Source organism: Eupeodes corollae, chromosome 1 (genome assembly GCF_945859685.1).
Source record: "Eupeodes corollae chromosome 1, idEupCoro1.1, whole genome shotgun sequence".
In the NCBI taxonomy this organism is placed as follows: Eukaryota; Metazoa; Arthropoda; class Insecta; order Diptera; family Syrphidae; genus Eupeodes; species Eupeodes corollae.
Window position 1 is genome coordinate 129766084 of NC_079147.1, and position 27704 is coordinate 129793787.

At 32.0% G+C, this 27704-nt stretch overlaps 1 protein-coding gene across 4 annotated transcripts in view; it reads left to right on the forward strand.

Moving 5' to 3' along the window:
• The first annotated feature begins 316 nt into the window (after nt 1-316).
• The window catches only part of LOC129938720 (uncharacterized), a 28441-nt gene continuing 1053 nt past the window's right edge, over nt 317-27704 (forward strand). Inside the window, exons 1-6 of one of the 4 annotated variants that reach the window (XM_056046437.1) lie at nt 317-369; nt 563-659; nt 10192-10314; nt 16191-16306; nt 22846-23076; nt 24243-24398. In XM_056046437.1, the coding sequence (XP_055902412.1) occupies nt 617-659; nt 10192-10314; nt 16191-16306; nt 22846-23076; nt 24243-24398 (669 nt within the window). In that variant the 5' untranslated portion in view covers nt 317-369; nt 563-616. Of the gene's footprint in view, nt 660-10191; nt 10315-16190; nt 16307-22845; nt 23077-24242; nt 24399-27704 lie in introns of all 4 variants that reach the window. The other 3 variants (XM_056046438.1, XM_056046436.1, XM_056046435.1) reach the window with 3 other exon arrangements.

Genomic DNA, 27704 nt, shown 5'->3' on the forward strand with positions numbered 1-27704 from the left:
AAATAAAATACAAACTCCTCTCTTCTTTTCGTTAAGTGGCAACTCTGATCTTCAATCGTCATGGAATACATTCGATTACTGGTGGTACGGGTTGGGTAGCGGTGTTGTCACTATGCATTCATTATGTTATGCACCATTCTTTAACAAAAACAGGTACAAGTTTTATTCATCAAGATTTGACGGTAGAAATCTTCAAAGAATATATTCACTTCGCCCATTTGGAATTTGAAAGAGTGAGAACAATGCATCCAAATTTCTCTTTTTCTGGTTATATACATACATAATTGAAAAAGTTGAGGTTGATCATTTCTTGTTTGATTTTGCAAAACAGTCTAAGAGGTGCGCTTCACGTGTAACAGATAACTTCAGGTCAATATACGTGTAAAAGTGTTTATTTTTTACTAAAATAATTTTTGATATGAAAAAGAAAAGAGATAGACACATTATATTATTTGATCATTGATTTGACCGAGTAACCCGAAGAGTAGAGATAAATAATAAAGTTATTTTGTATACCTACACAAGTTTGAAATGCACAAATAACCATTTTTGTCATTTATAGTTTGTTCAAGTTGGTAAATTCAAGTGAATAAAGAAGTTAATTTGAAGCTTTAAAATGCGAGCAGTTTACGATGGATTGGTGTTTTTGCAATTCTTAAGTGAGTAGTTAAGTAAGGAAGGAAAACAGATAACCCAAATGTATGTATTACATACATTTCGTCAATGAAAGTGAAATTATTTGAATTTATTGACGACACATTTCACCAAAACAAAAACATACCCATTTTTTGTAGCTTTAAACTAATTTGTAAATTTCTGTTTAGTTATTTAAATACCTATACATTCTTAAAATAATATACCTATGTTCCTACCAGCAGTTTCATAAACTAGTAAAATGCATACATTTCAAGTGATATAAACAAAATATAAAATATGTGGATACCTTTAACACACCAAACGCGATCAGTCTGATAATTTAAAAATGTTACCAAAATTGTGCAATAATATTTTGTATAAAATTAAATGAAATTGCAGCCAATATCGTTTCTATTTGATCCCAAGATATTTAAGTAAAAACGCAATTTTTAAGAATCTTAAAGGTGTTATCTTGTAGGATATTAATTTTATTACAAGAAAAAATTGTAAGTTAAATTCTACTAAAACCATAATTTAATATTAATAACAATATTTGTTTGGGCGTGAATCAAATTTGAAGTAAAAATTTGTATTTATGTTATTTAACTTAAAAAATAATAATGCTTAAAGTAACGAGTGATTTTTTAAAACCTTTTGAAAATTAAAAAAAAAATTCATAAAATCTATATTCAAATCTTATGAATAAATGCTTCTTTTTAGGATCCCATTCATGAAAAATTCGCGTTTTGGTGGGTTGTTCGGGTTAAATTTTTGCAACAGCTTTATTTGAAGGGCTTTACACCTAATTCCTTTACTAAACGTTTTCCACGTAGTGGTTAAAAATAATACCAATTGCTGCCAACAGCACCAAATCGATAATTTACAGTCATCGCACTTAAGCACTATTCACATGAGCACGACCAACAAATTAACGAATATTCGTCGATTTCGACATTTCTTTCACATGAGAGTTTTTAATTCGTTGCGAATGAATGATTTTTGTAGGTTAAGTACACGAGATTATTTTATTCGTTGTGAGTGTGCATAATGTGGAATAAAAGTTTGACAGTTCGTATCAATTAAAATTTATTTGGTGACGAATAGATTTGTTTTCTAAAATTTATTAATATATTATATTGAAAAGTAAAAGTATGCATCATAAATTAAATAGAAACTATATTGCTATCGTTTTGTTAAGAATTTGTGTGGAAATATGTCTTTAGACCTATATTGACTCACATTTTGTGATTCATTCGCCGTTCGTTGGTCGCGTTTATGTGAATACTGCTTTAAACTGGCATATACAGCTTTGACATGTGTCTCACTTCACACTCCACCTAGGCGTTTTTGTGGTTTACTGTCCAACAATGTAAATTTGGTGCAAAATTTAGTGATAATGGCCTGGATAGCGGCCTCATCGAGTCGATTAAACTTTCCATAAATTGAAAGAAGCGACAATGAACATTCTAATATACCTATATATTCCATTTTAAATAATATAATTTTAAATAGCCCCTACCGCCTAAACGGGGGGAGATAGACCCCCTCCCATAGTAAAAAATGCTTGTTTTTAACTGTTCTATACAAATCCGTAATTAAACTTTGTCGCCTAAGCTATCGTACTCTCCCCAAAGTATGCATCATAAATTTAATAGAAAGAAGCGCACAATGATCATTCTAATAACGGTTTTAGATATGGGGGCTTCATACATTTTTTTTTACCGGAGGAAGGGTCTATCTCCGCTCGTTTAGGCGGGAGGGACAATTTTACAAAAACTGACATAAAATCTAAAAAAAAAGTATTTAAATAACATTCTTCCTTTTCTTGTGTTTTTTTTCGAATCTTGTAAGCTTTGTCATCGGTTATAAGAATTTGTTTTTGTAACTAAAAAAGGCAACTGAACAAATTTTGTTGTTGTTTTTTAGAGCGTCTAGTAGGTCTATTCAGAAACAACTTAATTGTAGGAAAATTACAATCTCATTTCTGTTGTACATACATAGATCTAATTGGATTGTTAATAGTCAAAAGTTTTTGAAATAATTGACTTTAAATTGAAAATGTATGAAAAAAAGTTAAGGTTACTTTAATTATTATTTTTTTCATGAATTCATGATTATAGTCATCATTAAAATGTAAGTGATGTAGTTAATTGCTTTAATTTTAAGTCAATTTTCATAAAATTTCCCTTTTCGCACCTGAACGAGGGGAGATACCCCCGTTCCCGTAGTAAATAACGCTTGTATTGAGGCCCTCTACCAAAAACCATTATGTTCCTTGGGCCAAAATTTATCGTTATTTTTATCGATTTATGATAAACATTTATTATTTTTAAGAATAAAGACAATTTATTTCCTCTCAAAATGATAATACAAAACTGTACTAAGATGCACTAATGTTGTTTGCATTTTATTAGCTTTTAAGCAACCACTGTAAAATTTCTTCGGGTTTGGGCGAAGTCAAAAAAATCAGATGTTAATCGAATTAAACTGTAAAGTAAACTGAATTTACTTAAGGGATTTATACAAAATTTGACTAATTTTTTCATTTTTTGTACTACATCTGTATGAAAAGTATCTTGGCTGGGCAACTCAGATTTAGGGTGACAAAGCCATTGAAGGCCATTGCAACAAACCAAATGCTTCTCTAAGTATTGCGGTTGAACTCCTTGTCACAGTGAGCTGCATTGTGTTTAGAGCATAAAACGATGTCATCTATGTACATAGATGTCTTTTTTGAGAACCTGATCTCCTAGAAGATCATTTTTTGCTTCATCATTCGCTTATTGTTGCAGAACTCAAATTGTAAGACGTGAAACACAAGTTGTTCCATAAGTAACGGACAGGCCCCTCTAAAAACTTTAAATCCTCTAAGACTTTGTTTCCTTCGGTTGCAAAATGATTTGTCGGAACATTTGTTCAATATCCGATGTAAGAACGAAGAGGAATGTAGCAGATAAATCATTTTGATTTGAATAGTTTCGAAGATCCATCCAACACAACTCTTAATTTGGTAGTAGCACTACTTTCTTTCCATATTGCATATGGATCATAATTGAATTTCAAAGCCATATGACAAGGCTTATACGACCCAAACACAAAATAGTTGATCTATGTATATATACTTACTTTTAAGTTCGGTAACTACATTTTATTTTTAAATTTCTTGTGTCTCAAATTCGAATGTATTTAAATTAAATTATCTAGCACTGTTTTTATTTATATAGTTATTGATTTGTATTCACTTTATTTTTCTACCCTGCTTTGAGTATATGTAGATCCTTCCGCGACTGTGCAAGTTGTATTTTTTAATTTTCTGTTTGTTTTTAAATAAAAAACACTTTATTATTCCATTTCTTGTATGACTTCTTTATTTGTATTTGTTTATTTAAAAGAAAAGAATGAATATTTTTACCGAAGAGGGTTGTCTTATGTCTAGTTCCCTGTCAGTGACTGACTTAATTTCTTCTTCTTCATCGAAAACCAAAAGATAATTGGCAAACTATAGTTTGCAACATTGCATTTTCATTCGTTGTAAAGGTGAATCGGGCGAAATATGATACAATTGTTTTCGTCGCGTTAAGAAAAGTGTATCATTGGCATTTTAATTCGTTTGTTTTTTAATTTTAATTTCGTTGGAAATAAAATTAAAAAACAAATTATTATTGACCATGTACTTGTGTACACAGCATATGCAGAAGGTAAAAAGGAAATTTAAACCTGAAAAAATGGTGATATTTAAATGAATACAAAAATGAAAATTCAATGAAATTTTAAAAAATGTAATACGGATCTGAAGGAGCAATATATTCGATATCTCGATAAGAAAAATAAATTTGAATTCATTAATTAAATAAAAGGCAAGAAAAAGAAAACAATTTAATTTTTAAACGTGATTTATTGAATATTATTTTTAATACGAGAAGCGATCTATTTACGAGGTGGTATGCTGGAAAAATAAAAGATAGATAGATAGATGCTACAAAATCTTTGATATTTACCCTTTTGAAAGCTTCCACGTGGTGTGCTGCGGAAATGGTTACGGGTTTGTATAAATAATAGTAGGGGAGCCCAAGAAGGGATTTTGGGATTTACTACAGCGCGGCAGATTAATATACAGGGAGGTACCTAGTACCCCATTGAATACCTCCACCAAGTATTAGCCCCGTATATGTGGCCGCGCGTCAAGGATTAAGGATCAGATTAGTTATGTAAAAAAAATTGATCATCTGAAATTCTCGAGCGCGTAAGATTAAGGTAGGGTAAGTTAGTTATATGCTAAAAAGTGTATTTTCCACTAATCTGACAATTTTCGATTGACGATAAGAAGTAGGCGGGTTACAAACTTGTAAAAAAAAACGTCATCTTGACTTTCTCGAGCATGGCTAAATTTTTATTTATTTTGAAGTTAATAATTCAACGTTCACAAATAATATATAATTTGACGATTTCCGTTAGCCGAAGTGAGGGGAGGGGCAATTTAAAAAAATTATTATTTTTTATAGAAAAAAATAATTAAAAAATAACGGTGATACTTACAATTAAGATTTATACATTTTTTTAAAGCCAATATTCTATTTTATTAGCCAGTTTTTAATTCAAGTCAGAACTATGGGTAGTTTTGAAAAATTTAATTTTAAACTCAAAATTTGAGTATAAAAAGTTAAAAAAAAGGTTTAAAGTGTAATTTAATACCATTGTTTTTATTTGTTTTTGATCAAAAACTGAAAACTAGATGATTTTATGTATTTTAGTTCTTGAGAAAATTGAAAATAACCACAACTACTGTTTTAATTTAATTCTTTTTTTTTGCTTGAGTGGTCTTATTTTGATAGTAATAATAGTAGATGTGAGTGTGGGTGTACGCCACACTGAGGTGTGTATGGGGGCATGCTGCCCCCTGCAACCAACCTGCTTAGGCACACTGTAGGATTTGAAGTGGGTCCAAGGTGCATTATGTGCAAGGTGGGGAGGGTGAAAGGCGCGATGGATGCAGGATGGGGTGCATACAAATTTTCTTTTGCATTTAAATAAGCTGGATTTAAGAAAAATTAATTTATCTCAAATACTCAAGCAAGGAAAATATAATTTAATTAAAAAAAAACTTTTTTTTGTAATTTTCAATTTTCTCAAGAAGACATAAAATCATATAGTTTTCAGTTTTTGATCAAAAACAAATAAGAGCAATAAATTCTAAAATAAAAACAATAGTATATAATCTTGAAGTATTGAAAAATTAGACTTTAAACTACCGCCTAAACGGGGGGAGATAGACACCCCCCTCCCATAGTACAAAATTCTTGTTTTTTACTGCTCTTAAAAAATCCGTTATAATATCTTGTCGCCTATAAGTTATAGTACTCTTCCCCTACTCCCCCTAAAAAAAATCTTTCCATTGTCAGATTAGGCGAATCCCTCCAGATAATCGTCAGATTAAGAGACAACACATTTAGGGTATATACATGAACCATATATATCAAAATCTGACGCGCTCCAGTATTTCAAAATGGCGATTTTTTTTTTGCAAGTTCTAATAATGGCCGCGAGTTTGGGTCACATCCAAATCGTCAGATTATTGCATTAGAGCGTTCTTTTAGGTTCACTTAACATCCCCTTTGAAAATCTAACGCGCTCGTTTAAATTTTTTTTTTACCGTTTTCAACCCTTACGTACGACCACCCCCATCATGGAAACGGTCAGATTAACATACGTATATTTTCAAAAATACGTAGAACATGGATGCTATTAATATCTGACGCGCTCGAGTATGTCCATGCAACTGTTTTTTTTTTGAATTTTTAAAAACTTATAGCCACTCCCCCCACCGATGAAAGTGTATATATGATATAACATTTTTTTGTTCTTATCATTTAAGCTTCGCAATCCGATATGTCTCTTTGACGCTCGAGTAAATCCCGATTTAGCATCCTGGGCTCCCCTACTATAATGTATCATATAGAATTGTTCCACTCAGTTCTAAAAAAAACAGCTTTCAAGCTTGGTCATAAACTCAGTTCATTAAAGTATTTTTTGGAAAAGTCTAAGTGGCGTCACGTTTCATTAGGAATGGTGGAGGTGAAGAGTGGTATTGATTTCTAAATCGTTTAAGACCCATTGGAAGAATTCCTCATGGAGGACAAACAAATCCCTATATAACCATTTGAAAACTTTGCAAACAATTGTTCATTCAGAGAAATTAGTTATTGATTTAATTTGGTGAAGAGGACTGTTTTAAATATTTAATTCAAACGAAGAAATTATGTACAGGGTTATCTGGGTGTAGTACCCAAAGTCTATTAAACAAGTTACTATAAACGCAAAAAACCTTAAGTTTAAGATGAAGTTCCTTACATCGCGAAAATACTTCTTTGTTGATTGAATATTAGTGGTTTCTTTGTAAACTAACAAGTAAAGGATGAAACTATGCAAGTTTAATTTCCATTATTGAAGGTTAGAACTGCGAGCACCTTATATAATTTAATTTCTTCGTTAGACATTGAAGATAGAGTAATTTCTGTTATAATATTGCTGCCTTAAAAAAAACTTCTTTTCAAAGTAAATCGTAGTAGTTCTATTGTTGATTTCTTGGCTGCGCTGTAAAATGGCAGAATTTCACACACTTATGTTTGCATCAATTGTCGAATACATTTTTTAGCTTGAATGATCCAATAGCACTTCCTTAGTTTTGCAAGTGTAAGACTAATATCAACCAGCAGTTTTGTGAACCACTCTTCGTGAGGAAGGATGATTAAATGTATGCCTGTGATAGTAAGTTCCGCATTTTGTAGTAGGCCGCCAGAAACAAGGATGTATTGTCTTCGTTGAAAAATGGTTGCAAAAGTTTTCAAAACAATTTTGTTGCCTTTGCCAGAGTTTAAAGACTGGATTCTTGAAAAAAAAAAACGATAAAACAAAGACAACTTGCAAGTTTTGTAACACAGTTTTATGTATGTGCATGTAAAAGCGAGATCAATAAGCGTGCAAAAAGTAGCAATCGATAGTTTAAAATGTGCTTCTGTAAATTTAAGCAGTGTGTCTGAATTTTTTCAAGAAGCACCACACCAAAAATCTAAAAAGTGGAGTTTAAGCTGTTTGCTTTTTTCTTAGAGCTTAATGTTGCAACCTCAATTGTTGACCATTTGACTCCGCTTCTGAAAAATATTTTCAAGGATTCCAGAATTTGCAAGACATAACATAAATTATTATTTACTTTTTTGTCTGTTGAAAACAAAAAGAGAAAAATGAAATAGTGTGTGGTGAATTTAGAAACTGGGTAAGTAAATTCAGAAAAATTGCCCCCATCACTACTTAGCTACCCTTGCATAGAACCAATGCTACATATGCTGCTTCTGAAGCATCACAGAATCCATGAAGCTCAATATGTTTATTCTTTGTGGTTTCTATCCACCTTGAGATTTTGATGCCTTCAACTGTTACTAAAGTCTTCTTCAAATTGTTCCATTGTTTTTGATGTTCTATTGGAAGTGGGTCATCCCAGTTGATTTCATATTGCCAAATGTGTTGCATTAAGAGCTTTGCGCTAACGATTTGGCGATACATCTTTTCAATTTTAGAAGTAAACACGTGTATGTGTTTTTCTTCCATCATACGTTTTTTTCATGAGCTTTCTCAAATTGGGCGTTCGGATTCGGTTTAAAAAAACTGCAGGTCCCCTCCATTCTTGAATGGTTGAGAGTTGTATGTCACTAGGCCATAGTTCTCAATACACTGTTGCCACCTAAAAAAAATATTAGCTGGTTTAGGCCTTCCATTTTGTTTTCGATAGTATGTTTTTTTTATTAAATTGTTAACACTTTATGTATTCATGGTTCTGCATTTTTGGTTGGGACTGAAAACTCTGTCACCAGTATAGTGAAACTATACTTGTTAGTTTCTTCATTTTCAGTTCGCCCAGCGAATTTGAATCAACTTGTTTTATTCCACGTATTTTGTCACCATATGCATTAGCACCAATTAGCATGTCAATCGGTTCAAAAACTAAAATTCAAGTTTTAAAAGGCCGTTGTCTCGTAAGTTGGGGAAGTACAAGAGCTTGTAATCCGAGACTGAATTCTCAGATAAATTGTGGCCTTATTGTAGTATGCTCTCATATTCCGATTGCCAGTGTTGAAAGACTTTTGACAAACCTCTTTTTGCATCCAATATTTTTTTTTATTGTAGTTGTTTCCGGTTTTACCCTTTTTACAGTTTCCTTAAACGTAATACATGATTTTATTTCGAAAAAAATATAGATGGTTTACCAAATATTATTATTACAAGACTAGCTTCCATATATTTGTAACACAAATGTATGTATGTTCATTTAGTCTAGGGCTATTTCATCTTTGTACATAGTACGTGTATGTTGACGCAAACACTCTTTGTCTATATATTTCTACACAATACAGATCTTTCATTATCAATTTAATAAATAGATTTCCGCAGTGTCATGTTTTCTAACTTTTTTCTTATATAAGTTTTGTTCTTCTTGAATGTTTTCGGTCGGTGTAGCTAATATGTCAAAGATCACTAAGCTCAGATTGAGTAAATAAATGAGGAGAACGTCTAGAAAGTGGAATTAGCGAAGAATTACTCTTATTTTTTAAACTTAATAGATTGATAGACTCGAGGAGTTTAAAGACTTGGCCATCAACAGAAAAATTGAATCGCTTTAAAATTTCTTCACAAGCTGTTAATAAAAAATGACTGCAGTTTATTTAACAAATTTAAGTCAAACTCACTGATCTTAAATAGTTTTTAAATGAGCCCAGGTGAAGTTCCTTAATCAGTAAAAAGTTTCCCTCTTTTTTTTTATTTCTATTAGTTTTAATATTAAGGTTCAAGCATATTATGGCAAGATTAAGAAATGTGTTCATTAAGAGTCTTTTTATTTAATTTCTAATATGATGGAATTGGAATGTTTTAAAAAGAAGTTTTGGGCTAATTGTTTCTCCCGTTTTCTGGGTTGGTCTTAACTTTGGGGTCGAAAAATCTAAAAAAATAGGCATCCACGAAGCTGGCTATCATTTACCGATAGCGAACAATAACAATGAGTACTTTTTTAAAGTTGTTTTACCTAACAGTTCTATACTCTTGGTAGTCTATATATCTTGCTTTCTATCCTAAGTTTTAAATACTTCTTTTTCTGTTTTAAGTCAATTTTGTAGAAAATTGCCCCTCTTCCCTAAATTCAGAAAAACAGTTCCATCTTTCCCGTATAATGTTATAGGTACTATGCTTATCTGAGTCCAACTTACTCGTCCTATACCAGTCACCCTGTATAAAAGAGCATATGGTGGTTCATCATATTATATATATTATAGATATTTGTATGACTTTTCAGTTGATTAATTGTTAGATATACATCAAATTTTTTGTTTAGCACCTTAAAGTCCTCATATACAATATTTCTAAAACTTGGCAAAATTAATGTAATTTAAAATTTCTTGTTGATGACGATTTTTGAGGTGATGTTTTATTTTTATTTTATTAAAAGAACTAGTAATCATTAACAAAAATGTATAATTAATCAATTGTTATTTAAAATATTTCTTTAAGGTATTACTAACGCTGTTTGCGTACTGGAATCAGAATTTGGATTTATTTTGAACTGCAATTTTAAAAAATCTGGTCTTTTTCGAGTAAGAAATTTGGGAGGATTGAAAGCACATATTGGATTAGGTAAGTAAACTATTCAGTTTAATTCTTTCAATCGATTTGAATCACACTTTTTACGTATTGAATTGATTCAAAAACTATAACATTTTAAATATTGGATCACTTTCAGTTTGTACTTAGTGTATTACATATTAAGTTCTGGTATTTCACGAATTAAAAAAATAAATTTATTTTTCTACTCTTAAAAACCGCTTGCCAATAATGATCAAAGCAGTTTCTCAATATTTTGCTTCTTTGCTATTCTTACCATTTACCCATGTCATGAGTTTTAATTTTGTTGATGCCAACAAGCTTTTACGTGAAGTACCTTTGTATTTAAGAAACACTCCATATGAAGACCGGAATTTCTTGTACGTGTCACCACTAATAATATATACAGATGTTTATTTATTTCGTAAAAGTTGACCTAAAACCTAAACAAACTAAACTAAACGACTTTTTCAATAGCCAGAATTCTAACTTTATTTTAATAAATTTAAATTAAAGTTGTTTCAATCAATATTTTTTGAAAAAAATTTACTTCAAAGCCAAAATGTATGAAAAAAAGTTTAAAACAATTATTTTGAGAATTATTTTTCTCATGATTGTTAAATTACTTATTGGCGATCCTAGAGCCATTTCGGCGCATTTTGAAATTAAATTTTCTTTAGCGAATGCCTTAACATTCTACAATTGCCCAGGGCAGGCCGTTTACAGATGAAGTAAATCAAAATTTCTATTTTCGTAGTTACGGCGGTGAGAATTGTAAGGGATACCCAGCTCTGCTGCATGCTCTCCTATCGACCAATGTTCGGTACATATTGCACCATGCCTGTGTCTGCATTAAAGTTCGGTAGAACTGTATTTGTTATAGGTAGGTCATATTTTCCTGCAAATAGTACAGTCCGTAAGACTGGTGCATCTGTCCTTCATAGCTCCAAAAATAATGTTTACCCTTTCCGATCCTTGCCTTTTGAGTCAAGTAAATCAAAATATTAAGCACAATATAATATTTACCAGGAGGAGGTAGAATAGTAAGTCAGGAGTTTGTAAAAGAAAACCATGCCAATTTTCAATGTGGTAAAGTTATGAATTCATCGTCCGTACGGGTATCACTGTGGAGCTTTTTTAAGTTCGTCATTAATGGTCAAGAGCCTAGATTGTTTTGGGGTTAACACATCTTACTATGAACGTTGGGAGTAGGGAGGGTCAAAGTCGTTTAGTTGCAGACCCACACTTTATTTACCATCAATCAAACAAGGGTATACTGTTTTTACATCAGTAACAGTTCCATTATTGGGTATCCCAAGTTGTCATTATATTTTTCAAGGCCAAGTACCTAAATGTATATTTAAAAAAAAATGATGTGGAAATGGACATGACGTATGCATATACGTCTATAATGTATTATATAAATTCCTTTTTTTAATCCAGATTCTTTAAATGCAAAAGTAAATTACATTCAACTATCTTAAAGAACCTATTATAAAGTAAGTAGCGCTGCCGTTATTTTTTAATATATTTTTATAGATTCCAAATTTTTTTTATAAAATTGCCCCAAATTATATATGACCAAACGAGGGCAGATAGACCTTTCTCCCATAGTAAAAAATGCTTGTATTTAGCACTTTTGCCGAAAAACATAATTTTTTTCTTGGTGCCGAAGCTATTGTAGTCGTGGTAAATAGTTTTCAAAATAAATTAATCTAAAACAAATTTCTTACATCGAAATTGATTTATTAAATTGTTCCAATTCTTTTTTATTAAACAATAAAAACTACTTCTTTGTATGTGTTTGAATTCTTGAGTTTAAAAAAAAAGTAAAACTATACTTCTTCAAACCCAAAAGTTTATTTAATTTTAAAAGAAAATTTGCATACAATACAAGAGCACACACCCCAAAGCTTATAGTGAGCCCAAGCAAGGGTATTGCAGGGAGGCAGCATTCTCCCCTTAGGCATCTTACTGTTTGTATCGTAAATTTATATAAATATATACCCTTTGGATTTAATACAGGTAATGCGGTACTATAGTGTTTCTTTTTTCTTTTCGCACATAGCTCCTAATTCTAACAATATTTCTTTCTCCAAGTAAAAGATGTTTGCTTTAATTTTGTTTTTGGTTGTTGAGATTGTTAAAAAAAACTTTTGGTATTTACTTACAGGATCAATTTTATTGATTATTTCATCTTTATGAGTCAAGTAATTAATCTCGCATACCCAAAATGAGAGACGAAGAAGTAGAATTTTATCGCGTCCTGCATCTTATTCTTGAGTATTTAAGTAAGTTAGTATTTAGTAAAAAAAAAAATAGTCATGTCAATTTTCAATGTGTTGAAGGTATATATGTTTGGTCCGTGGATTTATGTTCCGCACTAGTGTCACAGAGGATTTCCTTTAGTTGGGCTTTGATGTTCAAGATACTAGGTTGTTTTGGCGTTAACACATCATCTTGAAAAAATATCATTATTTGTGATCCCCAGTCGTTCTTATATTTTTTTCTACAGAAGAAAAGTGCCGTCTATTAATTAATGTGGAGTAGTTTAGTTATGGGGAGTATAAAAGTTCTACGTTTGGTACGCAAATAAACCAAATCGATTGATAGGTGTTTCCACATAACTCGGCTCCGAAAACACTTTGTAGGGTCTACCTATAAGGAAAGGGCTTCGATTTGGGCTAACAAGATGCACATTTCTTTAAAGTGAAGAACACTTTCACCAACGACGCGCAGAAGATGTTGCTTTACAAATGTATTCCCAAAGCCCATCAAAGCGAGCGCTGTGTGAAGGGATCCATTGCCAATCTATTCTATCTCCAGCCAACATTTTTGAATGGTCTAGTTATGAGTTTAAGACTGCACCAGTTTAAACATGTCCGATAGAACACGAGCCGCTCCATGAAAGTTTGTACCATTATCGGAGTACATACTGCTGCATCTACCACGCCTGGTAATAAATCTTTTTAGGGCAGCCAAAAACGCATCCGTAGTCAGGTCCGAGACCAATTCGAAGTGCAGAGACACAACAAAATATACCCATTCGACAACGTTTGTTTTCTTCCTCTAGATCAACGATGCTCCCCAGTATCCAAAACTCTTGAACCAACGAAGACTAGATTTCGGATTTGTAGCAAATCAAACGTGTTCCATTTTCGAGTTGGAGATGAAAGCCATGATAAGACAATTTGAAAGTCATGACACCCAACTGGTATAACCGAAAAAGCTGTTTTACCCTACACAAGAAAAGAGCAAACAAAGCTCCAAACGTGGAACCGTAAACTGCTTAATTGGAGCAACACGAGTCTTAGTGGCAACCGACTGAATTTAAACACCATCTTCTTAAATATTACGAAACCAACGCAGAAAAAGCCTTTTCCGAAGCATCCGAAAAACTTTTTAACTCCAAGCTCTTAGATTTTTGGATAAACCTTCGAAAAAAACTAAAGTTTTCAAAATATGTCAAGTTCTCTTTCTGCAAACAATCCTCAGGAAATCATGGTCCTTAAAATGTACTCAAATTTTTCCAAATAGAAATCAATTCGACTATTTTAACAAAAAAAAAAACACATACAAATTAAATTTCTAAAGTTAAGAAGTAGGCATATTTATTTCCCTACACTTAGTATTTTTGTACCTGCTATAGGAACACAATTGGCTCTTTCAGGTATCATAAAGAGTTATTTTTCAATTCTTAAATAAATCTTGAAGAGATCATCAAGACCCAAAAGAGGGAGCCTATTGTATATAACGAAGAGTTCTTATTAAAGTGTTTGAAAGTTGATCTTTTCGAGATAATTTCAAAAGGTTTTGAAGGGATGGACGATATTAGAAATTTCAAAGACAACTGGTATAACTTGCTCATTAATTAGATGCTGTCTACTATGTATTTATTAATTTTAACGATCGTTGCGTTTTAGAATGGTTTGGGCAAGCAGACATACAGACAGACAAAGAGAATACGAGGACCCACTTTTTTCGACTTTTCTACCATCATGATGTCATGTTTGATTAAATATGGATTTCGAAATTTGTTACGGATGCAAAACTTGTCATATAGTTCTTATGTATCGCAATTAAGAAATCATGTCAGACGATCATGGAACTCTGAACTCGATACCTTATACACCAAGAAAACAGTAAAAGATTATGATCCAGACTATATGTATATATATGTAAATAAATTTAAGTTCCCTCAAGATAATAAACTGATGCACTCTTAAAAGTTGTAGGAACAATATCATCTCCATGTTACAATTCACTTAATGGAAGACACATCAAAATTATTTAATAAAAAAAATGGAATATCTCTGGCGTTAATTTAAAATAAACTTCCGGTCCAAAAACAAGGACATTTTATGGTTAAAAATAAAACATAATTTTGGTGTTCCACACTTTATAAGTCATTTGCCAAGTCAGTGTGGTTAATTGTTAGTTCTAAGGTGCGAGATGTGGTTTTCTTAAAATAGATGTGTAAGGACAAATGCAGATGTATCAAGTACTAGTAGTCTTCTGCTTCGAGAATGAGCAATGAAATTAACAAAAAAAAACATAATAATGTTTTCGAACATCTCAAGAACAACGATATTAACACGGACGGATCTGCAAGGTGCTGAAATTGCAACAAAACCGAACATTTACAGCATCAATACCGCTTACCACCAAAAAAAAAAGCTTCACAACATTGTGGGCACAGGGTTCCAAGTTTCTCAGACTAAACAGACTATAAAAGTCTAACTGGTCACCATTGACACCGCTGACTTCATTGTGCGTCAACACCTGGAATTGGCTGCAAAAGCTACCGCACTCTTTCTCAGAAACGAGGCCACTACGTGCTGCAGACGAAGGTTCCTATTTCCTCTTTTAGACAAATGCTGTCTGATACAGGATAGATTGGCAGTTCCGTTAATCTACCACGTCAGACGAAGAACCGTGGATAGGCGACTCCTGTACAATCGGGACGTCATGGCACAAGGTGGAGCAGAGCTCCTTCGGTTCAGTAGGGCTGTGTCCGAGCGGGACCGAACAGATAGGGTGAAGCAGGAGAACCAGTTTTGGTGGCTTCAATCGGCACTTGATAGTGGGTAGTCGGGATGGGGTTTAAGCCTTGGCCGGCTTACATACTTGTTTTATAGTTTTAGGGTTTAGTTTTAAAAAGAATAGGCATGGTGGCAAAAAAAAAAATACAAAAAAAATTAAAAAATAAAAAAAAAAAAACAAAAAAAAAATTTAAAAAAAAAACAAAAAAAATACATGGAATATAAAAAAAAAAAAAAAAAAAAAAAAAAACATACAAAAAAAGACAGTAAAATATAAAAACAAAAAACGTTAGATTTGCTGCTGTGGTTGTTCTAGTTTTAAGTAGTTTATAGGTAGAATAGGTATTTTAAGTCAGTTTTAAGTTTTATATTAGGGACCTTATTTAAGTAGTTTTTAAACAAAAATAAAAAGGATATTGATATTAGTTTTTTTTTAATTTTCTAATTAATACAATAATAAATAAAATTGAATTGAAGTTAAAATAGATCTTAGGGCCGAAAGGCATTAGTAGTTAGTGTTATAGTTTAACTTAGAGTGTCCGTATGGGACCATTAAGTTAGTTGTAAGTTATGGATAATTAGGCTAGTTTTATGAATTTTTGTCTAGCTTGAAGATAGGTTAAGAATGAATTAAAAAAAAAAAAAAAAAAAAAAACGAAGGTTCCTATTATCACCTACTACTATACTATATATCAACTGCTTTTCTTTCACGCCAAAAATTATGCCTAAGCTCTCGGTCTAATTGAACGCCTTTCAATATTGTTGTTTGTACACTTGTAATTACGGTTTAACGGAAAGTCATATTGCAACTCTACTTTTATACGTATATTAAGCAAGTAAATAAATTATTCATCTTTCCAATAAAAGGTTTCAGCTTTGGTGACGAACTTGGCTTAAGTGAATCCTTAGGAAACTTAGAAGGAAACAGAAGGCGAGCATTAAACTTTAAGACTGGTTACACTAACAGAATTGGAAATGTACCGGTAAGTACGTTTTTTCTGATTAATCTTATTTTAAATTGCGTAAGCTATCTGGAAATAAAATACTTTAGTTTATTAACTTTATCATTTAAATAGAAGAAGGCCTTGTGTAGAATCCAGTATTTCTGATTTTTTGCTTACTTTTGTATGATGTTGTCCTATTAATAATCCAAGTTACATACCTCGAGCAACGAACGAAGAATGTGTCTGATAGTTACTAGACTATTGTGTAAGACGATTAAATTTTATATTATTTCGATTTCTTTTCATATCCTATATTTTTATAAGAATATACATACGTAAGAACAATTATAGAAAAAAAAGTAATAATTTATACAAAGTAAAAAGAAACAAAATAATTTTGTATAACAACAAAATAGGATGTAAATATAAATAAAATTAAGTTTTTTAATATGATAAACCGAAACGAATCGCAGTTTTCTTAAATAATTTCGGTGCCGTACTTAAACGAAAGCGTAAGCTGTCCAACAATGAACTAATCTCCGCAGTTATTCTTACTGGTTTCCTTGTTTCACAAAAAAAATAAAAAAAAAAAAAAACGACAGTACCCAGTAAATAAGCTTTAAATTCTTGTCCAGTTTATATTTCTAAAGGTGCGTGTCCATTGGAGACTAAAATCACTGAGAATCGCTCTCAGCCACTTTTGGGAGCAAACTCTCAAGTAAACACAACCTTGAGAGTAGCAAGCGAAGTGTTTGCTTTTCACTCTCGAAATTTACTTTTACTTTCAAGTCGAAACACATATTTACTACTATCGGAGATTAGTTAGCAGAATTCAAACATAGTTCGTATTCTGCGAGTAACTTTTAAGGGCATGTCGCATGCAAAAAAATTGATTGGTGCTGTGCGCTTAGCTTTGTAGCGTTCACATTTTTTTAAATATTTAAACGAAATAAACGGGTTTGGATTGAAAATATATTGGGCTAAATATTTATAAAGGAATAAAAAATTTAAAAAAATTTGTTGTTCTTTAACAGCACTAGAATCACTAAAAAATCATTAAATTCAGGTAGTTATTTGCGAAAAAAATGGGGCAGTGTGTTAAATATAATTTTTTATTTTTTTTATATTTTTTTCCAAAAAAAAATAAATTTTTATAAATAGCATCGATTTTTTTTTTTTTATTTATTTATTTTTTCCAAAAAAAAAATGTAGAAAACTATGAAAAATAGGGCAATTTGCATTGTGGCATAGGTGCAAAAGTTGATAAAACTTCCAAAGTATAACAGCCAGCTAAGTCAATTCAACTTTTTTCAAATTCTAAATATATGTTCAGATATTTGCTTTTAAATTTTTTTTTTAAATAGTTATAGTAACTTTTTTAGACAAAAAATCCAAAATGCATTCTTTTTTTTCCAATATTTTTTGCGAATTCATGCGGCGAACTGATTTTTTTTTTTTTTAGTTTTAATTTTTTTTTAAAAAAAAGGACCATATATATTACTCATACTATCGATTTTGAAAAAATAAAATATTTGTCGCAACATAATTAAAAATGCATTTCAATATAACAACATTTGTGGTGCAATTGTGAGGGATTGGGAGCTTATATAATTCCAAAATATTTTTTTTTATTTTTTTTTGGAATTTTGTTTATTCTATTTAAAAAAGTAAAAAGTTCTTGCGTCTACTGTTTATTTAATTTAATTTTTATAAAAGAGGTCTATTTTGCATTTTTTTACAACAAATTTCTTTGTAAACGCACACAATGAAGTTTCCAGTTCCCAAGAATGCCACTGCATCTCAGCGCTCAGGAAGAGAATTCTTTGCAAAAGCCCATCCTCTCTTAGATTTTTGTTTTTGTTGTTGGTCTCATGGCTCATTTAGTTTTTGTATTCTTTGTTTTGCTTGCGGTATACAATAACAGAAAATATAAAAAAAAAGACTTCTTAGAAATATTTTTTTATTTCTAGTATGTGGTATGATGTAAGGTCATGGACTCGTGATTTGGGTGTTACGTAGTCAATCGTATAAGCAGAATTTGATTTTTGGTTCAACTTTCGGCAAGTTTTGTGGTTGCACATTGTAGTGTAGGTATAAAAAAGGGTAAAGAGGTATTGTAGGTATCGTGAATTCGCTGTCATATATTTTGTTTTCTTGATTTTTTTTGCGTACTATCACTCCTGGGTATTGCATTTTTTTTTTTTGATTTTGTTTATGGTCAGCTGCTTTCCTTAGACAAAGGAAAAGGCAGAAGTTAAATAAAATAAGGAAGATGGCTATGTAGGTATGTATGTTCTTTTTTTTCAACGCGTATGCAATACACCTACCTACTTGATGGAATTTCGCTGTCACTTTGCATGGTTTGATCGTTATTTGATTGAATATTGTGTAATACATCTGTATGTACGTTAAAATAACCACTTGCCACGAAACAAATTCTCAAAAAAGAGGCTGGAATGAGACCCACACTGATAACTTTCCATCCCGTCTGTCGATTTGTCTTGCTTTAAAGTTTGTCTATATGTACTCGTATCAATTTTTACCACATTTGCGTACTATTTTTTGTAGATTTTATTTTGTATGTAAAAACGGACTGTTGGAATTTTTATATAAAAATTACTGAATATCGAAAACAATATTTTCTGTAAAATAAAATAAGTTTGAAGCCAATATTTTTAGTTTTTGAAAAGCTATTTGAGTCGAAAATCAATTTTTACCAACTTTTGTTAATTTTTTTAAGGTTTTTAATTTTTTGTACAAAAACTGTCAATTCGATTTTTTCAAAATTTTACTGAATGTTGAAAATAATATTTCTTATAAGATAAAATTAGTTTGAAGCCAACACCAACAATTTTTGAAAAGATATTTGAGTCGAAAATCAATTTTTAACTACTTTTTTCAGAATGTTGAAAACAATATTTCTTTTAAGATAAAATAAGTTTGAAGCCTAAATTTTAACTTTTTGAAAAGATATTTGAATCGATATTCAATTTTTACCAACATTGAGTAAAGTTTTTTTAGATTTTTATTTTGTATAGAAAAGACTGTCAATTCGATTTTTCTCAAAATTTTATCAGATGTCAAAAACATTATTCTTCGTTGCACAAAATTGGTTTGGAGATGAAATCATATTTTAGTCGTAAAATTTGGTAGGTGACACATTTTTTTTCAGTTTTTTTGATTTATAAAAAACCGTTAAATGGATTTTTTTCAAAAAATATACTTGGTTGATATCACGTTACAATATATTATATAAAATTTAATTCAAGTCTTTAGCGTTTTTGGTTCGTAAGATATTTAGGGTTAACCAAAATTTGCACCTTTTTTTCAAACTGCTATGGTAAAAAAACCACCTACGCAATTTACTTGAGAGCCCTTTCTGCATCTTTCTGCCTTATTATCTGTATAACAAAATTTATTTGAATTCGATATCTCTTCTGGATCTTGAGCTATGGACGACGAAAAAAACGTCGCGAAAGTACGGACGTACGAACCTACGTACACACGCACGCACAGACATGTTTTTCATTTCGACTCTAGGGACCTTGAAACCTCGAGAAATGTCAAAATTTTCAATTTGACAAATCGGACCCATTACAATAACTTCCAATGGGAAGTTAAAAAATATTAAAATAAAATAGGTATTTTCAATAATAAGAAAATGTCGACCAAAAAAAGAAATTCAAGAAAAAAACATCTCCTTCGATAGCAAAATACCCACTTGCTTTATAAAATTCGAACCATATGCAAAAGACAACAACAAATCTACCTAACTAGCCATACAAAAAAAACCGGTTTATCATCCAACGTTGTTCTATTTCTTATTTCTTTGATTGGCTGCTTGTGCGGAAATATATCCCTCGCTCTGAGAGACAAAAAAGATCAAGAGGCAAATATAGAGTAATTGGAAATTCAAATTTTGAATTTGATAATGAAAAGAGTAACGTAGTTCTTTCACTAATACATTCAAATACATTTACATGAGATCTGAGTTCGCTTCTGCGGGAGACATACCCTTAACCGCTGCCCGTGAGTATCAACGATGGCCATCTTGCGCCAATTCTTGCATGTGTACCGCCCGAAACAGAATTGTCTTCGAGTTTGGGACATTTATTTTCAGTTTCCAGACTAGACTACCTATTAGATCACTGGCGTGAATGCTGAAGAGAATCTGCGAATTCACCGCTCCCTTTTTTACCATTTTTAATTAGAAATGTTAAGGTAGAAGTTACATTGCAACAAAACAGTTTTGGCAACAAACTTTCTACCGTTAAGCATATCATAAAGTATATACTCGTACAACAATGGTTTGCTTATGACACGTCTGCTCTGTTTTAGGTAGAGACCTCTTACCATACGGTGTCAAAGGCCTTTTAAAAATCAACTAGAACAGCACCTGTGCATTGTTGTTTTCATTTATTCTATTGGATATCAGAAACGAGTTTAGACAGCATGAATTGTGCCATGAACCGTCTTGAACCGTTTTGCAGTCCACAGCCCACTTTGTCAGCGCCCTATTGATGATCTTCTCGAAAAGATCAAGATTTATTAACCGAAGATTTTACTGGTTACGGCTTACAGTACACTAGATAATATGCATTATTCAGTGCATTATTGAAAAGTGTGGCATAATAATGTCAATTGCCTCCATCGTGAAATGTTTTAGTACAACGTTGCATATACCATCGAAACCTGCCGACTTTTTATTTTTTACTGAGTTGAAGATGAGCTGAAGCAGAATTTTCGACACTAACAAGAGACTTGGTCCTGTTACAGTCCAATGCAATAACCATTATGCCACGGGTTCTATAGATTTGACCTTAATTCTTCGAAACAACGATAGAACGACTGTCACCATTAATTCGGATTGTAATGGTCATATAATCACCGGCTTTGTTTTACCTCTTATTGAAGAATACAACTTAGATAAAATTAGGTTTTAACAAGACTTTATTGCACATTTTACCTAGCCGCGTAATTTCTTTTTTTTGGGCCACGGGAAAGGCCGTGTTTATGCAAATAAACCATAAGATCTAGAGCACTTTAAAACCAACATTATTTAAGTTTTGGCTGAGATACCGCCCAATATATATCAAAAACTGTTAAAAATAAATTAAAAGAATCGATGCTTGCAACCATTTGCGTGTAGTTTATTTAAATGATGTTGTGTTTAACACATTATGTAAGCGTTCAACTTTTATATTAAAAAAGAAACATCATGAAAAAAAAAATATTTTATATACATATGTTTTATTTATGTTTACTTTTGAAACTGAAGTTGTTCTTGTGAAAGAAATTCGAATACAAAATAAATTTTAGCAATTTTAAGAAATATACAAATAGTTTCCAGAATTCGAGTGAAATCAAATCAAACGAAATTCCATATGCAGTGTATTTATTTGCAGTGTTCTGCATTTAGAGCAATCTGGTAACTCTGGTAATTTGGGATATTGTTGAAGTATTTTTATTCGGCAAATTGTTTTTGTTAACATTTTTGTATTGTTAATGCGGTTAAAAATATATACATATGGGCTAATTAATAACTACATATTTTATAACGGATCAAAGACTGCGAGATTGGAAAGTGCAGATGACGCTTATGTTATTTTAGGGCTGAAAATAATCAGTGTCAATTATTTATTTTGTTGTGCATGTAGATTTATTTCAATAATGTGCCTTCCTAATAGGGCTTGAATGACATATTCCTATTTCGATACTGCAATTTGTTTAAAAAGGACCTTTCACCTGGCAATTTTTTGGCTTTCTTATGCGTTCAATTCTTTACAGTCCATTCAAACTTATTCAATATAAAATGTAAACTATGACCTTTTTAATGTTGCTAGTTTTTTCCAACCACTCGGATCCTTTTGCGGTGGACCAGTGCTGTTTAGCTTTTTTTTAGATTTTCCCACAAAGCTTGCGCGACAGCCAGATCACATTTCATCCTCTAGCGCGATCTTTGTGCTGCCCCATATTTATAAATATATAAATATTTCTATACCACCTTTACTGTATTTTTGTGTCTAACACTGTTTTAAATATGTTTAAAAAGCAATTAACTTCTTAAGAATACTTTAAAAAATCATTTTTACTTACGTACATTTTTAACCGGGTCTCCTTTGTTCCACTATGTATTTCACATAAATGAACAACATCTATTTGAAATAGCTCGGAAGTCGATAAAATCGAAATTCGAAATTTAAATCGATAAGATCGATTTGTGGAAAACCGAATTTTATTTTCGATGAATTTAGATTTGATTCGATTAAAGCTACAAACAATATTTCAATGTGGTGAAGCGCTATTTGTGGCTCATGTAGTATAATATTTGATACTCTAATTTTACAAACTAAAAACATAATATTTCTTTTCAGAAATGGTATTGTGAAAAACACTTGATTTGATTTGAATACAAATAGAAAAATATATTTGTATCCATTACATATTTTAGGATTATTATATCCGAAGAAGTATCAAGCACAATTGTATTGAATTTTTGAACAACAGTCTAGTTTTAAATTGACACAAAACAAAATTTGACTCTGCATTTTTACTTTTTTATTCTTTTGTATTTTCAGCTTAATATTGATGACACGCAAAAGATGCCATCCGCTTTAAATAAAATTCGAAATTTCGGTCAAAATCAAAACTTTTCATCGATGACAGAAGCCATGCTTTTACCACTTTCTGTACCAACATTTAGGCCGATACCAACAATATCCAAATCTAACAACCAGAGGTCTGATGTACTTTCGACTTCAGGAAATCTTGAAGGAACGTTTTTCGTTGGTAATATTTCACAAAACCAGGTAATATATCATGTGACCATCAGATACTATTTAACATACCGGACGCCTTTGTGCGCGATATATTTTTTTTCAAAATGTGTTTATTTTTTTACGGTAATGTGCACTTTTAAAAAGGCATTACATTTTTATAGTTGCATACATTTAGAAATTATGGGTAATATTCTGTGAACCGGCCACCCGAGATTTTGTTCTCTTCTCATAGAGTTAATTTTAATAAGATTTAACCAAATATTCTATTATTACTATCAAATTGAAACAACCCAAATACTCAGGCAGGCCAAATGCGCACAAACCAGATAAAATGAGGAATGCTGTCGATGCCGCTGCTACAATAATGTAAGGCTTGATTCAGCACTGCTTAAAGAAACCGAACAAGCCAAACCGCTGTTAGATAAAGTTTTTATTAGAGTAGCTGCTGATATACGTGAAATGTTTTCGCAAATGCATATTCGCAGAGAGGATCAACAAGCTCAGAGATTCTTGTGGCAAGATGCTGATGGGACAGCCTATCAACCATTATGTGATGGTGTCCAAGATGTTTGGGGCAATTTACTTGCCATGTGTCTCAAAATATATCAAGCATCTGAATGCGCAAAACTTTCTAACACGACTCTCCGAAGGCCGCTTCAGCCATCAGCAACAACGTTGATGATTACGTTGCGATCTTTAATGATGAAAAAGAAGCCATAAGCACTTGCAAAGACGCAGTCTGCATCAACAACGAAGCTAGTTTTGTCAAACTCTACAAAACTTCAAAACGAGATGAACATTTAATCAAAAGAGATGACAAACGCAATTAATATCGAACGCCAACTTATGTCGACGAGTCGAAAAAAAGTACTGGGCATGATTTGGTATACTGCCTGTTGTACTTTTAAATTTAAGACAACATTTCATCGCATACCAAAAGGGGAAGGCAGCCGCCCACTACACCAACAAAACGTTAATTGCTTGGTATAGTTATGGCTACACTCGTATATTATATGTATATGATATATTAAAGAAAAAATAGGCTTTTTTTTAGATATTCTATGAGTTATGAGTGTTTAAACATGCTCTGGGGTACATTTGGACTTATCACGTTAAGGAGGGTTAATTACGTATTTTAACGATATTAATATAAAATTAAAACCAATGAAATAAACTTCTTTTTTAATTTATTGCAGGTAATGAATGCTCCAAAAGAATATTACCCATCTGGATACGATAAGAACTTCGATGACAACTTTAAATCGAAAACAAATCTTCCCTTGAATGGATTCACATGTTCGGAGCAGAAATACTTTCCTGGACTTTATGCAAACATTGAACTTGGTTGTATGGTAATGGTTTATTATCTTTCTTCTTATGTTCTAACAAACATATATTTTTAAGAAAAGAGAAGCAAAGCTTATTTTAGAAGGTTTATTATACAAATACAAATTAATACAACTATTTACTTAAAATTTTTGTTGTAACAGAAACTCATAATAATAATGATGGTTTTCTAGTGTTGTTAAGTCATCAGTATTGCATATTTAATTCGTTCATATATTCATTAATATGGAAATGTGCTTCGTCGCTGAATAAAATGTTTCCAAACGTAAATACTATCCGATAACGTTCCAATATTGTTCTTGCAAAGGATTCTCGCATAGGGAAGTCACTTTCGTTGAGATACTGATACAATTGTATTTTGTATTGTTGATTTTTGTATTCCTGTGTGGCAGCAAAATTTCTTTTCGATTTACGTGAATTTCGAATTATTTTATTTCGAAATTGAGTAAGAAGCAGGAAAAAAGGGGTCCCAAATGGCAAACTTATGGCTAATGGTAAACTTTTGTATGTCGTTTATATAGAAATAAAAACACTTCAGAATATATTTTAGCATAAGTCGATTATTTAAGTCTTACCCCTTTTAAATGTTCACCCTGAACTTCTTGCAACATGGGCCAAACCTTATCATACACATAAACATTCTGCCTACATTTTTTTAACAACTAATGCTGTGCTTTCAGTTCTAGTCTACATAAAGGGGTTTTCAATTGGCGTGGGTAGATTTTAGCGCCCCCGTGGCAACCATTTTGTTTTGGTGACATTTGTCAAATCTTTTGTTTATTATTCATTTAATAATGCCAAATCATCATGGCAAGTTACACGATTAAACAGCACGTTCAAATGATAAAACTTTATTATTAAAATGAGTGTTCGTTAACGCAAACGTTGCGCTTGTTGCGCACATTTTACAGTAGACGTAGTGGCCCTTCTCAGTCGACTCTTTAATGTTTAGTGGCCAAATTTGAGACGGTTCAGTAAACATACAGCCAACACCCGTACGTTCAAGGAACACAAGATCGGATCGCCGTGTACAAAAACTTCGCCTTTGGCAGACCTTAACTTGCCAAATTTTGCGTCGGGACTTGGGTCTACATCCGTACAAGATCCAACTGACCCACCAATTTTGGCCGAAAAATCATCTTTAGTGACGATAATGCATACAAAAAAGAAACTATTTGGTGTGGATTTTGTGCCGGCGGCGGCGTTATTCGTCCGTACTTTTTTCAAAACGACGTTATTGAGGCGGTCACCGTCAACAGTGACCGCTACATAACGATTATAACTAATTTCTTACTACCCAAATTGAAGCATATGAAACAAAACGACATGTGGTTCCAGCATGACGGCGGCGCGCGCGGCCGGCGCTACGTGTCGTAAAGCAAACGTCACGATTGACATTCTGCATGAACGATTTGAGGATAAGGTAATATCTCACAGGGGGATATTAATTTGCCACCAAGGTCATGCGAATTGACACCACTAGACTTTTTCCTGTGGGGGTTAGGCCAGTTTTATGGCCCAAGACTATACTTCACAGGATCATTTGAGAGCCAATTTTTAGAAGTTTTGGTATCGCGAGTTCTCTGCTGGAATATTGGGAGTCCATAATCGTGTCCACTTGATAGATTTCTTCTGCTAGCATATTATCGGAATCTAATTTAAATTCAATATCCTATATTTTCCACGAGATATCTAGAACCGAACATCAATTTTTACCCAACTTGCGTACTATTTTTATGTAGATTTAATTTTTTTTATGAAAATATGGATTTTTATAAAAAAAAACTACAGAATATCGAAAACAATAATTTCTGTAAAATAAAAAAGTTTGAAGAAAATATTTTTAATTTTTAAAAAGCAATTTGAGTCGAAAGTAAATTTTTACCAAGTTTTAGTATTGTTTTTTCTTTAGGTTTATTTTGCAAAAAAAATCTGTCAAACAGATTTTTCTCAAAATGTTACCGAATATTGAAAACAATATTTCTTATATTTATTTACTATTTATAAAAAAAAACTGTCAATTCGATTTATTTCAAGATTTGTTAAAAGAAATATGTTAAAAACGTTATTCTTGTTTGCATAAAATTGTTTTGGATATAGAATTCAAAGTGACAAATTTTTTCTTCAGTTTATTTTTGATTACAAAAAAAAACAGTTAATTGTTTTTTACGCTACTGCGCAAAACAATGTTTAAAATAAATACATTAGGTGCCGCAACTGTCTATTGAGAACTAGCGCCTAATGAATTACAACTCTCAACCATTCCTGTGTGCGATTAATGTTTTCAGGGATAGAGGGGACCTACTGTTTTAAGCCTAATCCAAACGGTTAATTTTAGAAAGCTCTTTTCATGACAATAATTACTCTTGGAAAAGATGTCAATTCCTCGCAAGATGCAGTCCCCGTGAAAAAACACACAGGCAGGGATTGAACCCAAGACGTCTGGCATGACAGTCCTACACACTAAGAGCCCGTTCACACGATCCCGAATCGGCGGATTTGCCGTATTGTCGATTTTACCGTATAAGCCAGGGTTAATATAGTTTAGAGCCCGTTCACACGATCCCCAACCGTCGGTTTTGCCGTATCGTCGATTGTACCGTATAAGCCAGTGTCAATATTATTTAAATGAGTATATTCAGACGATACGGCATTTAACTGTATAGGCTAAAATTACCGATAAGGTCGATTTTGTCATTCGTTTTTGTCTCTGCAAATCGTTTTCGGTCGTACGGTAAAAAAACAATTCGGCTCATCGTGGCAACGTATATATAGACAGTGCGTTCAGACGATTCGATATTTTGACCGATAGTGCGTCATTTTTCGTATGGGCTACTGTCGAATATATTGCTAGTATATAGTCGTTTTTGTGTTTTACAATGTAATAAGATTACAAGTACTATTTTAATTACAGCAAATTTAATTTAATAACAATTAGTTATTAAATTTTTAATTATAAATGAACGGATAATATAAATACAATGGATGATATAAATACAGATATGCTTATATCATTCGTCGAAGCATTGTGGGATAAAACATTGGACATATAGGGGTTGTGTACGTTGTACGGTTAAATTAACGTACCGTCTGAACACTCCAACCGAAAGACACCGAATCGAGAAAATATCCGATACGGTGAAAATATCGAATAGTGTGAACGGGCTCTAACAATTACACCATGGATAAACACAGTACTGAATTATATAATTATATAATTGTTTTGTTCCTGGCTCTGCATAAGGCTGAATTGTGCAAAACAATGTTTGTAATTTAATAGTATAACAAAAAGTCATTCTGAAGTATAGTTA